This window comes from Colias croceus, chromosome 10 (genome assembly GCF_905220415.1).
Source record: "Colias croceus chromosome 10, ilColCroc2.1".
Taxonomy (NCBI): domain Eukaryota; kingdom Metazoa; phylum Arthropoda; class Insecta; order Lepidoptera; family Pieridae; genus Colias; species Colias croceus.
In genome coordinates, this window is record NC_059546.1 from 2,543,086 (window position 1) to 2,561,473 (window position 18,388).

General features: G+C 32.5%; 1 protein-coding gene across 19 annotated transcripts in view; it reads right to left on the reverse strand.

Moving 5' to 3' along the window:
* Positions 1–18,388, reverse strand: part of LOC123694735 (protein tramtrack, beta isoform) — a 437,925-nt gene that overhangs the window by 221,180 nt on the left and 198,357 nt on the right. Inside the window, exons 5-7 of one of the 19 annotated variants that reach the window (XM_045640240.1) lie at positions 2,865–2,990; positions 2,340–2,468; positions 1,632–1,840 (exon numbers count right to left, since the gene is read on the reverse strand). The exons of 16 other annotated variants lie outside the window; for them this stretch is intronic. In XM_045640240.1, coding sequence (XP_045496196.1) covers positions 1,647–1,840; positions 2,340–2,468; positions 2,865–2,990 — 449 coding nt within the window. In that variant the 3' untranslated portion in view covers positions 1,632–1,646. Of the gene's footprint in view, positions 1–1,631; positions 1,841–2,339; positions 2,469–2,864; positions 2,991–18,388 lie in introns of those variants that run through there. 2 more of the 19 variants (XM_045640245.1, XM_045640244.1) reach the window with 2 other exon arrangements.

Below are 18,388 nucleotides of genomic sequence, written 5' to 3' on the forward strand. Positions count from 1 at the left end.
TAATCAATTTTTTTATTAAGGGCGGGCGGAGTCGCGACGAGAGGCTAATATGTATAAATAAAAAGCTCTTAAAGTCAAACATATTATAAAGCATCATATCTATTAAAAGATGGACACAGTTAATTCTACAGTCATTTTCAAACTATCATTTTATCAATTCATGTCCTAAAAAGGATCATGTTTATTAACCATTTACCAATTTGTTAAACAAAGGACTGAAATAAAACATTGGAAATCAATTTATATGTGAATACCAAAATTAGTAAAAATTTTAAAATAAATAATGTCCAAGAAAAAAATGGGTTCATAATATTTCATTATCGAAATACATCTTAGTACTACCAGTAGGACTACATTACCAGTTCATAAAAATATTCATTCTTATATAATAATATCCCACCAAAAACATTTTCATGTAAAATGTTGCCAAGACGAGCCGATATGACTCGCACTGTCAAAAAGTTATCAGATCTCATGTAGAGCCAAGCTTCTAACACTACACGCCCTAACTCTACAAGGCCTAACTTCACAAACTCTACACCTTAGTCAAAATATGTGGCTTGGCCATTTCGCTACATTCACATCGGCGTAAGGTGATAAATTAATTCACTGTTCATTACTTTTGTGTTATACAATAGTTCTTGTAGTAACGAACGGCCAAGCCTCATATTTTGGCTAAGGTGTAGAGTTTGTGAAGTTAGGCCTTGTAGAGTTAGGGCGTGTAGTGTTAGAAGCTTGGCTCTACATGAGATCTGATAACTTTTTGACAGTGCGAGTCATATCGGCTCGTCTTGGCAACATTTTACATGAAAATGTTTTTGGTGGGATTTCATTTCTTTTTGTAAGTTGTTTGTAACAAAATTTTATATATCGATTAATTTTTTTTTTTTAACAAGGAGTTATATATCTAACCAAGTTTTAGATTATTAGATTAGACCTTTAGTGTCATCAAAATTTAATTTAAAATTACAGGTCTCATACAAACTCCCATCCCCTAGTTTAAGGGGTTGGGGGATGAAAGTTACAAATTTTATAATTTTTTTGTTGTTTGTGTGCTAATACTAGCTTACATACAAAATTTCAGCTTTCTAGGACATTAGGAAATACCTTAACAATTTTGATGATCATCAGTGAGTCAGTGACGAAATTAGCGTTTTTTAGATATAAATAAAATCTGAAGTATAAAAGCTAATGTAATTAAAACTTAATATTTTCAATAAGTCCGCTATTGGCAATATATCCCGAAAATTTTGTTGATCTAGCATAATCCAAACCCAAGTTATGAGGGTTCAAAAAAACGTCGAAGCGCTTCGAGAAAAGGTAGGTAGTGCCCGTGCGCTTCGCTTGTTCGCTTGGCTCGTCTTGGCGGGGGCACTACCGTGCCCCCAGATGATAAGCGGTTACTTGAATTTAATAATTACAAGAAGCATCTTTCCATTGTGGCTAATGGCTATGCTGACCTAAATCCATTTCACATCTACATTCATTACAAGTCATCTTAATATAATTTCTCGAAACATATTAATAAAAAGCGCTCAAATTTTGTACCATTATATTCCCGTTTATTAGGAACTTCAACACACAATTCCACATGCAAAAATATTTCATTATCATTAATTAGTAATTCATCGTTCATTCTACAATAATTAGTGATTATGTTCATAAACGAAAGATACTAATTCATTATCCATAGTAATGATACGGGCCTTACAGCCCTTCGCAACTCTGGTGCACATCCAGCGCCCTTTAGGGCCCTTACTGCCAGACCACTTGTTGTACCTGTACTTGCCCATTTGTATAGCCGGCTTACCCATCCTGGATGTTGTGAATATAGGTTCGTCTGAAAAGAGATTTATTTTTATTCCACCCACTTCACTTCTACATTTAGGTACTAGCTATCTTCAAATATATTTTTTCCGAATACATTAATAAAACGCGCTCAAATTTTTTACCAATTAGGATTCACGCTAACTGGGAGTGTTATGTGTTTTCCACATCGCAATACCGAAATACCTTATGGAATAAGGCGATGATTTTAGTTTCTTTGAATCTTGCCAAAGAAGTTTCACTTCTGACATGTGTGCTCGGCACACACTCTTTTTTATTTATTTAAAAGTAAATAATCTTAAATAAATAAATAATCTGTACCACTTTTAATAATCAATTTTGTTTTATCCCGGTCGGGCCCAACGAGCGGCTAGTACATAAATAAAAAGCCCTTACATATTTAGGCAGCGTCTATTTAAAACTTCAACACAGTTAATTCTACATTAATTAATGATTATGTTCATTAACGAAAGATACTAATTCATTATCCATAGTAATGATAAGGGCCTTACAGCCGTTCGCAATTCTGGTGCATACCCAGCGCCCTTTAGGGCCCTTACTGCCAGACCACTTGTTGTACCTGTACGCGCCCATTTGTATAGCCGGCTTACCGTGCCTGGATGTTGTGAATATAGGTGCGTCTGAAAAAGAGAGATTTCTTTTTATTCCACCTACTTCTACATTCAAATATTAGCTTTTCTTAAATTTAATTTTTCCAAAATCATTAATAAAACGTGTTCAAATTTTTTACCAATTAGCATCACCATCCCATCATTCATTTTTTATTTATTTAAACTTAAATCATTTTAAATGAATAAATAATCCACTTTAAATAATCAATTTTATTTTATCCCGGTGGGGCGGAGTCGCGGCGAGCGGATAGTAAATACATAAATAAAAAGCTCTTAAAGTCAAACATATTATTAAGCATCATATCTATTAAAAAAATGGGCACAGTTAATTCTACAGTCATTAATGATGGTGTACATTAACGAAAGATATTAATTTATTATTCATAGTAATTATATGAGCCTTACAGCCCATGGCAACTTTGGTGCACACCCAGCGTCCTTTAGGGCCCTTACTTCCAGACTTCTTGTTGAACCTGTACTCGCCCATTTGTATAGCCGGCTTACCAAACTTGGATGTTGTAAATGTAAATTCTGAAAAGAGATTTAGTCGGTAATATTCATATAAGGTACTAGCTGCCACACACATAATAATTATTAAGCCTCTGTTAATGTGTAAAGAATGAAGAAAATATGAATACGGAGTGGACTGGAATAAGAAAAGTGGTATCACCCACAGAGGCCTCGATCATCGTAGAAAAAATATAGCTCATAATATGACTCGCTGATGTTCCTTCAACCTTACAACATGACTTTCGAAAGTGAAAATATCTCAATATAAATAGGAATTTATTATAGGAATAAGTCCAATGAAGAATACATATCGTTTCATCCTTTTTTAATAATCATTTGTGGCCTAGTCCTAGACTTAGGAGAGAACAGAAGAGCAATCAGCGAAACTCAAGTAAAAAAGTATTTATTAATGATTATGTTCCATATTTACAAAAATGATTTCATCATTATGCGTTTTTAGTTTTGCTCTACATCTTATATAGTCGTTAATACAATTCCATCGAATGACCACTCCATCTTTTGAAGCATGGCTTGCTCTTTTGAACCTGTATTTTCCTATTTGTATAATAGGTTTTCCTCGTTGAGATCTAGTGAAGACTGGTACTAAAAATAAAATAATAAAATCGTAGTTACATCAAAAATAAAAAATCCAAACAAAAGGGAAGTGACAAAAAAATGGAAAGCCATATATTGGAAATCTTCTCTAATATGGTTTTTTAGAAGGTAAAGCCAGATAAACCAATTATGGTATTTATTTATTTTTCAATATAAAAATTTTAATCCCTAATTACAATATTTGGTATGTTTGTTGTATATCATTATTTATTACACATAGGTAGGTATATGTCGTATTTTAGTAATACGACTACTGTATCGATAAATAAGGAAACTCAATAATTATACTTGTACCTGATGCAGTGAGCATCAAGTAAAAAAAAATATTCATTAATGATTATGTTCCATATTTGCAAAAATGATTTCATCATTAAGCGTTTTTAGTTTGGCTCTACATCGTGAAGAGTCGTTAATACAATTCCATCGAATGATCACTCCATCTTTTGGAGCATAGCTGGTTCTTTTGAACCTGTATTTACCTATTTGTATGATAGGTTTTCCTCGTTGAGATGTAGTGAAGACTGGTACTAAAAAAATCATAGTTACATCAAAAATAAAAAAGCCAAACGAAAGGGAAGTGACAAAAAAGGGAAAACCATAGATTGGAAATCTTCTCTAATATAGTTTTTTAGAAGGCACAGCCAGCTGAACCAATTATAATACAGATTTTTATTTACTGTATAATAAGGTACGGCAATAATAAGGTAAGTTAGGTATTATAAATTTATAAAGAATAGAAAAAAATGAATGAAATTAATAGAAAAGAATGAATGCCATAAAAACCAAAAAAATATAAATTCAAGGTAAGTAATTTTTATTTTTCAATATAAAAATTTTAATCCCTAATTACAATATTTGGTATGTTTGTTGTATATCATTATTTATTACACATAGGTAGGTATATGTCGTATTTTAGTAATACGACTACTGTATCGATAAATAAGGAAACTCAATAATTATACTTGTACCTGATGCAGTGAGCAACCACCATAATTACTATTAAGCCTCTATAAATGTGTATAAAATAAAGAAAATATGAGAACGGGATGGACTGGAATAAGGAAAATGATACCACCCACAGAGGCCTCGATCATCGAAAGAAATATAGCTCATATGACTGATGTTCCTTCAACCTTACAACATGACTTTCAAAGGTGATAATATCTCAATATAAATAGGAATAAGTCCAATGAAAAATATTTTTAATCCTTTATATAATAATCATTTGTGTCCTAGTTCTAGATTTATATGAGAACAGAATAGTAATCAGAGAAACTCACGTAAAAAAAAATATTCATTAATGATTATGTTCCATATTTACAAAAATGATTTCATCATTAAGCGTTTTTAGTTTGGCTCTACATCGTGAAGAGTCGTTAATACAATTCCATCGAATGATCACTCCATCTTTTGGAGCATAGCTGGTTCTTTTGAACCTGTATTTACCTATTTGTATGATAGGTTTTCCTCGTTGAGATGTAGTGAAGACTGGTACTAAAAAAATCATAGTTACATCAAAAATAAAAAAGCCAAACGAAAGGGAAGTGACAAAAAAGGGAAAACCATAGATTGGAAATCTTCTCTAATATAGTTTTTTAGAAGGCACAGCCAGCTGAACCAATTATAATACAGATTTTTATTTACTGTATAATAAGGTACGGCAATAATAAGGTAAGTTAGGTATTATAAATTTATAAAGAATAGAAAAAAATGAATGAAATTAATAGAAAAGAATGAATGCCATAAAAACCAAAAAAATATAAATTCAAGGTAAGTAATTTTTATTTTTCAATATAAAAATTTTAATCCCTAATTACAATATTTGGTAGTTATGTTTGTTGTATATCATTATTTATTACACATAGGTAGGTATATGTCGTATTTTAGTAATACGACTACTGTATCGATAAATAAGGAAACTCAATAATTATACTTGTACCTGATGCAGTGAGCAACCACCATAATTACTATTAAGCCTCTGTAAATGTGTATAAATAAAGAAAATATGAGAACGGGATGGACTGGAATAAGGAAAATGATACCACCCACAGAGGCCTCGATCATCGAAAGAAATATAGCTCATATGACTGATGTTCCTTCAACCTTACAACATGACTTTCAAAGGTGATAATATCTCAATATAAATAGGAATAAGTCCAATGAAAAATATTTTTAATCCTTTATTTAATAATCATTTGTGTCCTAGTTCTAGATTTATATGAGAACAGAATAGTAATCAGAGAAACTCAAGTAAAAAAAATATTCATTAATGATTGTGTTCCATATTTGCAAAAATGTTTTCACCATTATGCGTTTTTAGTCTGGCTCTACATCGTATAGAGTCGTTAATACAACTCCATGGAATGACCACTCCATCTTTTGAAGCACGGCTTGCTCTTTTGAACCTGTACTTTCCTATTTGTATGATAGGTTTTCCTCGTTGAGATGTAGTGAAGACTGGTACTAAAAATAAAAAAAAGAATCATAGTTTCATCAAAAATAAAAAAGCCAAACGAAAGGGAAGTAACAAAAACGGGAAAGCCATAGATTGGAAATCTTCTCTAATATAGTTTTTTAAAAGACACAGCCAGCTAAACCAATTATAATACAGTTTTTTTTTATTCACTGTGTAATAAGGTACGGTAATAATGAGGTAAGGTAGGTATTTTTTATTTTTCAATATAAAAATTTTAATCCCTAATTATAATATTTGGTATGTTTGTTGTATATCATTATTTATTACACATAGGTAAGTATATGTCGTATTTTAGTAATACGACTACTGTATCGATTAATAAGGAAACTCAATAATTATACTTGTACCTGATGCAGTAAGCAACCACCATAATAACTATTAAGCCTCTGTTAATGTGTAAAAAATAAATAAAATATGAATACGGGATGGACTGGAATAAGGAAAATGATACCACCCACAGAGGCCTCGATCATCGTAAGAAATGACTGATGTTCCTTCAACCTTACACATGACTTTCGAAGGTGAAAATATCTCAATATAAATAGCAATATATTATAGGAATAAGTCCAATGAAAAATACTTATCTTTTCATCCTTTTTTAATAATCATTTATGTCCTAGTCCTAAATTTATAAGAGAACAGAATAGTAATCAGAGAAACTCACGTAAAAAAAAAATATTCATTAATGATTATGTTCCTTATTTGCAAAAATGATTTCACCATTATGCGTTTTTAGTCTGGCTCTACATCGTGAAGAGTCGTTAATACAACTCCATGGAATGACCACTCCATCTTTTGTAGCATGGCATGCTCTTTTGAATCTGTATTTTCCTATTTGTATGATAGGCTTTCCTCGTTTAGATGTAGTGAAGACTGGTACTAAAAATAAAATCACAGTAATATGAAAAATAAAGTCACAGGAAGGGGAATGTTATAGATTGGAAATCTTCTATTTATTACATAATATGTTTTTATCCAAGTCACAGCCGTGGCAGTAAAACCTAAATATTAAAGTAAAGTTTTTAAGTTATTGCATAGCTTCTATCGCGGGCCTTGAGTGCGGGGACCGAATCGAGAAATTCCGTAAAAACCTCACGCTCCCCACTCCGACGGGCGGAGGTGTGGCTTGAAGGCATAGCATGCAATAGCTTTACCGCGGCAGTCCCCGAGTGCCACACGTCGTTTTTTTTTTACTTTAATATATAATATGGTGTACTTAGTTAGATAATAAAAAGGTACATTCGTATTTTTATTTTTCAATGGAGAATGGCGAACTCCCATAGGACTTTGGGCCTGATCGTTACACTGATGATTTATGTGGGGTTAAATAGATAAAAATATACAGATTCTATAAATATAACAATTAAAGTTCTGTTCTATGGGATAGCAGAGATATTGAGCATGTAACGTCACTAAAATTGAGGTTAGGTTTGCTCGAGTTCAATGAATAGCTTTGTTTCTTTCTAAGTAAAGGTAAGTTTATATCCTATAATATATATTATTTAGATAAAGAGTGTAACAGAAGAACAGTTAGGTAATAGAGATATTGGATCGAACTTTAATTCTTTTAGAGTACCTACCAAAACATCGTAGGTACTTATATATAAAATAAAACACGTTTTTTCATAAATCGTTTATTCATCATTATCATCATAAACAATTAACACATCATCCAGAAACTGTGCTGGCGGCATTAAATCTGGTTGATACCTTGCCCAGCTAAGGTACCATATTATGGACATAACGTGACAGCAGCAACCTACAGTTCTTCTTCCTACTAAACAATTACAATAATAGACTGTTATTGCTTCCCTTCCCATGAGAGCACTGTCGACTAAAATATAAGTAAAATAAGTTTTACTACTTCTATGCCTGGATTGAATGCGACCTCTTAAAAGCGATGTAGTACTTGATGTCGACAGTGCTCTCTGTATGTCGCTGTCTGATTCACGGCACACTTCTATAACATATTTGCCATCGTTTCTTATGTGCTCACCATAATAGGACCTTGCTTGCTTAATTTGATATGAACCTAAGGAAACCAACTGCATTGTCATCTTCATGATTTTCAATCCTCAAAGAATCATTTGCAAGTTTCCAGCATGCATCAAATAATATGTGATCAGAGTGAGTGATCTACAAATAAAGAATTAATATTACAATTGGACAAAAGAAAGTGAATATATATAAATCTCGTGTCACAATGTTTGTCCTCAATGGACTCCTAAACCACTTAACCGATTATAATAAAATTCGCACAACTTGTGGAGTTCAATCCAACTTGAGAGATAGGATAGTTTAAACATGTAGGTACCACGGGCGAAGCCGGGGTGAACCGCTAGTATATATATAAAACAATGTGTGTTTACATTTTTGTTTAATTTCAATAGCTAGTACTAAATACTTTAGATAATACTAATCCACTAACCGTTAGAGGAGCAGCCCACCCTTGTATAATTGATATTATTGCGTTATCTTGTAACAAATGCATACGTATAGCATTGTTACGATTAGCATTAATACCACAGTTGATGCAGTTCATATTTGTAAATGAAAAATCGGATGCAAAGTCGGTGTCCATGTAGGGTAGCAGTAGTGAGTCGTAAAGGCAGGTAATCAAAGTCCGGTGTGCAAGCGTTGGTTGGTAGTAATAACAGAGATCGTCAGTGTCCGTAATACGTAGCGAAAGTCGATAAAGATGAAGAAAATAAGTTAACCACAAGCACAAAGTCGAATGTAACGTAACGAAAAACCTCAATCAAATGTCAAAAGTCAAACGACAAACATGACATTGTAATTAAAATTGAAGCGGCCAGCTACATTTCAGAAATATTCTTACAAAGTGCGGCCGCCATGAGTAAAAATGTATAGAATTACGGATTACCTAAATAAATAGCGTGCTAAAAAGTTAAAAATAAAATATGTAACGCAGTCAACTTATATTTCTGATTCATAAAGCATTTGAGTTTTGTATAAAACTAAAAATGAAAATAAATATTCATTCGTTTTAATCGATATATCGACTATTTTACTCCTGACAGCACTGACAATCTCTGCTTGATAAGACCGGTAGTCATAGAAATCTAAATAACAATGCCGTTAGTGAACATATTATCTTTTTTTTCAAACATTTGTTTTCCCATAGAATCAGAAGTCAATATTTTACCAAGAATTATTAAAAATAACATAATGAATTTTAAATTTATTATCATTTCTGTAAGGCCTTATTTATGTTAGGCCCAGTTTCGCCATTCTCCTTTAATCCCTAATTACATTTGGTATGTTTGTTGTATATTATTACACATAGCTAGGTACGTGTCGTATTACTAATACCGTATTGATAAATCAGAAAACTCAATAATTATACTTTGTACCTGATGGTTCGCAAAGAGCTGCCAAATTAAACTCAACAATTACAAAAAACTCATCAAAAATAAAAAAAAGGTCAAACGAAAATGAACTTTGTATACAACATGTAAACAATTATAACAATATTTAATACCGTTCGTACATATCCATCAAATATCCTTCATCCCGCATAGCATAATTATTATCTTGCAATATTATATTACTCGGATTAGACCCATGCGATGCCAAAAAATTGGCATGCGACGTCAATGCGTTGAGATTATGGCCATGCGACGTTGTACTAGGATTAGAGCCATGCGTAGCTTGGCTATGAGTCATATTTTGCGTGTGATTATGCCCGTTTAATACTTTTATTATAACGTCGTCCTCCATAACCACAGTGGCTCTGCAACCGAACTTTACTCGGAAGCAAACCCATCTTATTTTGGATCCTTTACTGGAACTATGTTGAGTGAATTTGAAACCGTTAAAATATAACGCCGGTCGCCCCTTCGCGGTCTCTCCAAAATATACTGTTAGATAATAAGATCATATGAGACACATAAACAATATTAAATAAATATTTTATAGTCCAGAATTAGTTAAATAGTCTGAGAATAATGAATTATTATGGGTAATCCATGTGACTAAATAGTAATAATATACAAAAACTAACATCCTGGAAATAGTCCATTTATTTACAACAATTCACATAAATTTATGTTCATTCACAATTTACTTACATAACTTACAATTATTTTAAATATGTTACAATTGAAATTCGTACATCGAGAGACATAATATTTATAGTAAAAGACATAAACAACTCTGTTATTTATGACAATAGAAATAAATACGAGACAATGATATTATAAGTAAAAAGGAGGAGATAGAATACCAACACAGCATTCGATCTTCAAACACAGCACACAAATTCAAACACGATTAGGTCGGTTGCAGAGCTTGACTGACCATCAGTGCGTACGTCAGTCGCGCTTGTCATATGTATGGAAATTCATAAAACCGTTCATAGCTTCGACGACATAGGTGCTTAGTATAGTTCGACGACATGTGTCATCCGCCAACACGCACTTGGCCAGCGTGGTGGAATATGGCCTGTACCCTCATAGGAGGCCCGTGTCCCAGCAGTGGGAACGTATAATATGGGCTGATGATGATGTTCATAGCTAGACCGACCATACGCACGCGTATTGTCATACGGTGTCATATTATTGTTCAGTCATACACATTGTTGATGCGTATCGTCAGGGCCGATGGTACGCACTGACGGTCGGTGAAGCTCTGCAACCGGCCTAAGACACAAGTAAGACGGCATGATTCAACTATCGTGAGGGAGAAAGAGACAACTGTCAATTCCTAAGTTGCCACATTTCAACGTATCGCTCCCGGAGCGTATTTAGCCTATGTACCTTTTTACTTATAGTATCATTGGAACAATCAACATGTCAATAATATTGAATTATTCGTGACAATGAAAATTGTATCGTTTCAACACTTGGTCGCCTTGCGTGACAACGCGGGCTCGGCATCCATTGTTCTTCTTGGTACAAATCCACGATTTTGTTTGGTTGTCCAACCGTTCATTGTACAAGCCGTACCGTTGTTTGCCGATACAGAGAATTCTTCTGCCATTCCTGGAGGGCTCGAAGTAAACCTCTGAAATTATACTGAATTGGTTACCCGTTAAATGTTTATGAGACTGGTAAAATTTCGTGTATCGGCTTAATAATAAATGATTGAACAAGTTTTTTTATCGATATCTGGGTAGAGTAGTAGGTATATTTAGAACAAAAGTATGCATTATAATTACCTAAATCATTATTGCAAGTAGACTGTGTGAAACTTTAACTTTTACGATAGTAAAACTTTTTGGAACATTAAGTTGCAGAAACTTATGGTTCTAAGACTACCTACCCAATTTCAGAATCAATCCAGTTTCTTTATCAATAAATAACAACAAAGATATGAACAAATCATGGTTTAATCGCACATTTAGTTTATTATTTATATAACATTTTTTGCACGCAAAAGTCGTCCTTCTGTTAAATAGAAACAAAAAGCTATATAAAACCCTTTATTTAATTTTATAAAACTTAAGAAATTCACAACGAATACTTATAAAATAATTTATGAAAATGTTAACATATAAATGAAAAACTAATTAGTAATATTAGTTTAAGAGCACGATTCAGTGGATTACTTTTCTAGCTTACTGGCCCATAAAATAGTAATGAAATTATGTCAAAGTCAACATTATGTTAACCGTCGGTAAGTTAGTATACCTATCTATAAAATAGTAACGTATATATACAATTATACAATATTTTGCATTAATACCTATTATTTATTTGTCATATAAAATGTAACAATAATATCTTTAAATTACTTCAATATGCAAGAAGTTAATAAATTTTCCATAATACATAAATGACCTAGGAATACTTAAGCTTTGGTTTCCTAGGAAAGCGGTGTCGTCATATAGCGGCCGCAATAAGACGGCCATCTTTACGGTGACATTTGGAAAGCTCCACGGCCATTTTAACACACCGTCAGTCATAGGTACTAATTATAAACTTTTTCTAAATTGTTTATGCTTACTAACCTGTTTTATTTCATATTTCTCCAATTTCACGCAACCAATTCTGTTTCAGTTGACTTTTTCTATAATCTTTACTTTTTATATTATATATTGCTTCGTGATTACGTACGAAATCTATTAAAATTTCGTCGTCCTCGCTGCTCCAAGAGTAAAAAAACACAAAAACACAAATACGTATTATAAATAGCTTCACCGCTATCAATGAAACGTTCACCAAACCATCTGACACCGACAAGACGGCTGTCATGCAAATGGCGGCACCCAAGAAGCTTATATCTAATACACTGGAGATTGCACTATGAACGTTGATTTGTCACGGGAAGGTATGACCTTGAATGACGCCTGTATGTTTTTTTGTCCCTTTCACACCTAACTTGGCAAGTTGGTGTGAAAGGGATGAAGGAAGATACAGGCGTCATTCAAGGTCATATTTTCTTGTGACAGGTTAGTGTTCATACTGAGGTCTCTAGTGTATTAGATATAAGCTTCTTGGCGGCACCGCTTTTTGACGTTACGCTGTCAGTTACCGCTCTCTAGGTAACCGCGCCATATTTGTACATAGACAACGTTCTAGTGACGTCACTCACTGCTGTATTACGGCCGCTATATTATGACGGCACCGCTTTCCTAGGAAACCAAAGCATTATAACATCTAATATTTGTGCAGGTTTTTAATATTTTAACAATAGTGAAAATTTATAGAATTATTGTTTTCTTTTCTTTCTAAATATTGTTATATTACGTGACATATTAAAAAGGTGTTATACAGTGTACACTTGCTTATTAGCTTTAGTAAATACTAATATATATTTTAGTTAATAATTAATGTATGAAACGAGCACAATTTAATAACACGATAATATTACACTATTATAACAATACATTAATAAGTAAAATATGCCTTATTGCTTTTATGGAGGATGTTTTGCAGAACACGTCTTACAATTATTTACCTTAAACCTTTTTGGATTAAGTATAATATTTATTGTCAATAAATTTATTCTACGAAAAAGTAACAAAAACGAATGGACGCTAATACGAACTTATAACAACATCATTGCAACCATAACCATAAAATATTTAAAACCCGGTCACAGCGAAACCGACCTTAACTAAATCAGCACGTCGTTCAAACTGATCCTTATTGCACTGTTATAAGACTTAACATCGATTAGCACTCATATGGGCGATAGGGTTGTGGGTGCCACACACCCTGATGATCGCGTTTTCGACAGTATGTAGGGACGCTCTACACCCAGCCTTGGCCTTCACGCAGACCCATCTGGACTTCGTACCGTGTTTCGTCACTCGGTTAAACCGGTATTTACCGATCATTATAACCTTGTTCCCTCTTTGCGATTGCGCGAACACCGGTTTTAGATCTGGAAAGAAAGTTCGGTTTTAATTCCGTTTTGAAGGATGTGATTTTTATAAAATTGTAGAGTTACTATTTAGTATTTACCTATTTACAATTTTTTTTACATTGTGTGTTTCATTTCATATATAAGTAAGAATATATAAATGTTAAAGCAATATTTTCAGTGCACTAAAACAACATATTTGTTGAAAATTTAAAGATTCAGTAATTATAATAAAACCTAATCCACAAAAAAATTCGTATAAAAAAACCTATGTACGATGAATTGATAGAAAATTTATGTAATTAAACAAATCTTTTAATAATTAAAATGTCAAACAAAACATAAATATAATACCGATGAATACAAAAACTTAAAGAGTCAACTTTATTTTTAACATACCGGTCCGCTCTACAGATATATTTATACATACAACAAGCGAGACGAGCATATTATTTATTTTTTAATTACCTACTTATTTAATTAAGTCGTCAAAGAATAATTTAACTAACAATCATAAAGAGAGTTAATGATACAAAATAATAACATATATTACATACAACTGTATCGGAAATGACAAACATATATCTTGCAATTGGTGACATTAATGATGAAAAATACCCCTTATGACTTGGACCATATCACACAAAAGACCCAATATCACTTTTATTATAACTGCTTGAAGGTTTAGATTCCAACACCATACACCAAATCAACTAGAACATCCTCCCCATACATGTTCTCCTGGTACTTTATTTCATTTTCCTCACATGTTCCCCTGGTTTTGCAAACATTGTCGACACATTAGTAGCGATTAGTAGCGTGATTATGAGTGTTCTTCACCGATACAATGTCACTACCGAATGTTAAGACTCGGTAATTACACCTCCACTTGTTGCACTTCCATGATACTTTGTCACCGTTCACGTAGTTCCTGTGGAATCTGAAGCCCTGGTAGTAGAACACCGTTTCGCCATTTTCCCCTGGTCCGAAGTAAAAATCTGTGAAAAAGATCAGTACGAGTACAATAATTTTCAAAATAGATACTACTACTTCTAAACTATTTAAAAAAATCGATAAAATATATTTAGATCTAGATAAACCGAATAAATTAATATTTTAATTATCTGTTTAACAGGTAAGCATACTGTCTTTTATATGTACACCTGTGTAAAAGTTATTTATTTAAAAAAATGTGTGCGTGTACTAGTGTACACACGTAAGAAGTGAAACTTCTTTATTTTTCAAAAAATAATTTATTTTATGCAACTTTACAGAAATACGTCGAATCACGCGTGGTAGGGATAAGAAAAAGATGGCGCTTAACGGAAAAATGTCGCGCGTAACGAAAAAATGTTACACTAAATTTTTTTCCAACCCCGATATAGAAGTTTCACTTCAATTAATTGTTTATTCTTTTTTATGGACAAATAAAAACAATATACGATAAGAAGGTATTTTTAATTCTGCGTTTTCTACCTAAAATATATAACAATTTAACATTTTCCTGATATCCACAAGCTCGCCAATAACACCGTGATATATACCTTATTTATTAAGGGCTGATTTTTCAATCCTTGGTTAAACTGATCCGTCCAATAAAGTATTAAACAATAATATACAGATGTCACCTAAAAACTGTCAAAAAGTGGGCAAGTAACACATTTTTGGTGGTTTAATACGATATTCGATGAATAAGTTTTAACTAAGGATTGAAAAATCGGCCCTTAATAGTATATTTATTTATTTACGTCATCGTAATAACAAAATAGTAGAAAATCTACCAAACTACAAAATGCTTGATCAAAAACTTAATTACGTATCAACAATAAATTACAAGTATTATTTTATAAACAATAGATAGAAACAAATGCTTATGGACACTTTAAATCCATTTTGTTTTATCATCGCAAAATAAATTATTATTAACCTAATTTCGTAAATTAAAAATAATACAAATTTAAACAAAAGTAAGAAGAAGAATTATTTTAGCTTTAAAGTCGAAATTCCTGTAGCTGTGTATACCTCATTCCTATATAGTTTCATGTATTACTTGAGGTCGTTATATAAATTCAATATTTAGTAGTTAATGTAAAATAAATTTAATGATCAATAATATCATTAAGATCCGACATAAAAAAAAACTGACAAATTCGCTACGGTAACAACACTATTTTTGTTACGCATTGACCAATTAGTATAAAAAAAATACATATTTTAGGACAAAAGTATAAAAAAGAGGGGTGTGTATCTAGCACACGTATCAGAAGCGAAACTTCTTTGGCAAGATTCAAAGATACCAAAATCATCGCTTTACTCCATGACGTGACGATATTGCCATGACCTTGAAATTTTACTCTCAACGCGTCTAAAGAAGTTTTACTTGAAAACATATTTTAAAACTAAAGCAATACTATATGGCATAATATCACGGAATGTGCACAACCTTTCATACAATGTACCTTTCCCAGTCAAATTAAACATTTGAAATAACGATAATTCCGATAGAGCCAAATTTTGGATGGGAACTCAGTTTTTTTAGATTTTTCTCGAATTTTCTGGATTTTTCTCGAAATTTTTTAAAAAGGACGTCAAACTAGAGAGTTCTAGATCTTATAAATCTCTACATAAATCACATCCCATGATTTCTTTACCAAAAATTATCATTCCTGAGATATTACGATTTAAAGAGACACATTATTCTTCACCTACCTTAATTAGGCTCTATCATAATTATGTCGAGCCAATTTAATAGGCAACATTTGACGTCTATCAATTTTATCTTCGAAGAGAGGTAACCTGCTTAAAAACATCGATTAAAGTGTATTAATCGATACGGATTTGAAACATTTGTCAATCGAATTTATTAATTTATGATGATTTTTATTCACAAGTAATCAATGCATTCGATTCTAGATGTCAGATTTCGATTTTTAGAGTAACGTCTCTAGTATTTAAAAAGAAAAAAGGTTTATTGACACAAAATTGTAGCGACGTCAGTTCTTCAATTCAGAAATTGTTTATTATTTTTAGGATGGTTTATCAGTAAAATGAAATCTTAAATAACTTCTATCGGTCATTATTATTATAAATATGTAATCGTAATTGAAAAAAGTTAAGCAAATGTGCAGTTCTAACAAAACGAAATATCATGTTATTCTATGTCGTCGTTACTAGGTTACGTTGTTGAATTTTGTTGAACTGTCAAATGTTGCCTATTAAAATGGCTCTACTATACTTATCCACTATTTTTAGGCCGGTTGCAGGGCTTCACCGACCATCAGCGCTTGTCATATGTATGGAAATTCGCGTGCGTATGGTCGGCCTAGCTATGAACGGTTTTATGAATTTCCATATATATGACAAGCGCGACTGACGTACGCACTGATGGTCGGTGAAGCTCTGCAACCGGCCTTATGTCTAATTTCACCGGATTACGGGTCGTGGTTATGTGTACTCTTGACCGAAACAATTTCATCACCGTACGTCATGAGAACCGCTCTGCACCCTTTCCTTTGCTTCAAGCATCTCCACCGTCCCTTCAAGCCGGTCGATGTGTGTAGACTGTATACGTAACTGTCGAGTTCTATGTGTTGTGTGGTACCTTTTGTCCTTATGTACACTACTCCTATTAAAGAGGTTAAAATTTATTATTGACCTTTGAAGGTTATATTTTTTTAATTCGTATTCAAAATTTATACCTTAGTGTAGAATGTTTTTTGAAGAAAAAGTAATGTGATGATATAATTAACTGATTTGAAAACGACTTCAATGGTTTCGTATAGATTATTTTCTGTATAATCGAAATTCCGTATGTTTAACTAAATTCATGTTCGAACACAATATTCGTGTAACAATATATTATATACTATAAACAATACCTTAGTTTATGTGTTTACTTACCTCGACAATTATTAAGATTCTTATTATTAAAATACTTATGTCTTTATGAATGTTAAAGAAAAAAAAACTGTATTATCTCAAATAAATATATTTACAATTTTGTGAATGCTCTTCAACCGACTTCAAAATAGGATGACTTTCTCAATTCGACTGGGTGATTTTGATGATTCTTGTATTATTTTAAAAATATACATTTAAATTTGGTCTTTATCTGACAATTTGAAAGCTTTTCGTTTTTTGAAAGAAAGAACTTAAGTACAATAAAATTTAAAACACAAAAGTTAAAAATAAACTAAAGTATAAAAAAGAAAAGTTTTATTATATGTATATCAGTTTATTTGGACAAAAAGAACAAGATACTTAGTGTGTATGTGTTTTCTTCACAAACACCTCATCACCCACAGTGAGAGCGAACACATTACACTTTCTAGAGGTGTGCTTTGTACATCTCCACGTTATTTTGTTTCCCATCTCTCTTATTTTAAAATATTTATACCCATTGTGGATTAAATTCCCTCTACGAGTCCTTACAGTTTCAGAATAATATATCGATGGTAATCCTGAAAAATATGTAACTATGTCTAAATGTTTTGGTTTAAAAATAATGTATTAAGTTACATAAAATTAAATTATTGATTACTATGGTAAGATAACATTTTATTAATTACATTCATACAACTATATAATAATTAATAATATGTTAGACTAGCTGCGCTCCGCGGTTTCACCCGCGTGGCTCCGCTCCTGTTGGTCTAAGCGTGTTGATATATAGCCTAACTTTAGCATTCCTCGATAAATGGGCTACCTAACACCGAAATAATATTTAAGGCTATATATCATCACGCTACCACCAACAGGAGTGAAGCCACGGGGGTGAAACCGCGCGGAGCAGCTAGCAATATTATAAAGCTGAAGAGTTTGTTTGTTTGAACGCGCTTATCTCGGGAACTACTGGTCCGATTTGAAAAATTCTTTCGGTGTTAGATAGTCCATTTATCGAGGTAGGATATAGGCTATATATCATCTCACAAAGACGAACAGAAGCGGAGAAATGCGAGTGAAACCGCGGAGCACAGCTAGTAGTTATAAAAACGTCGAC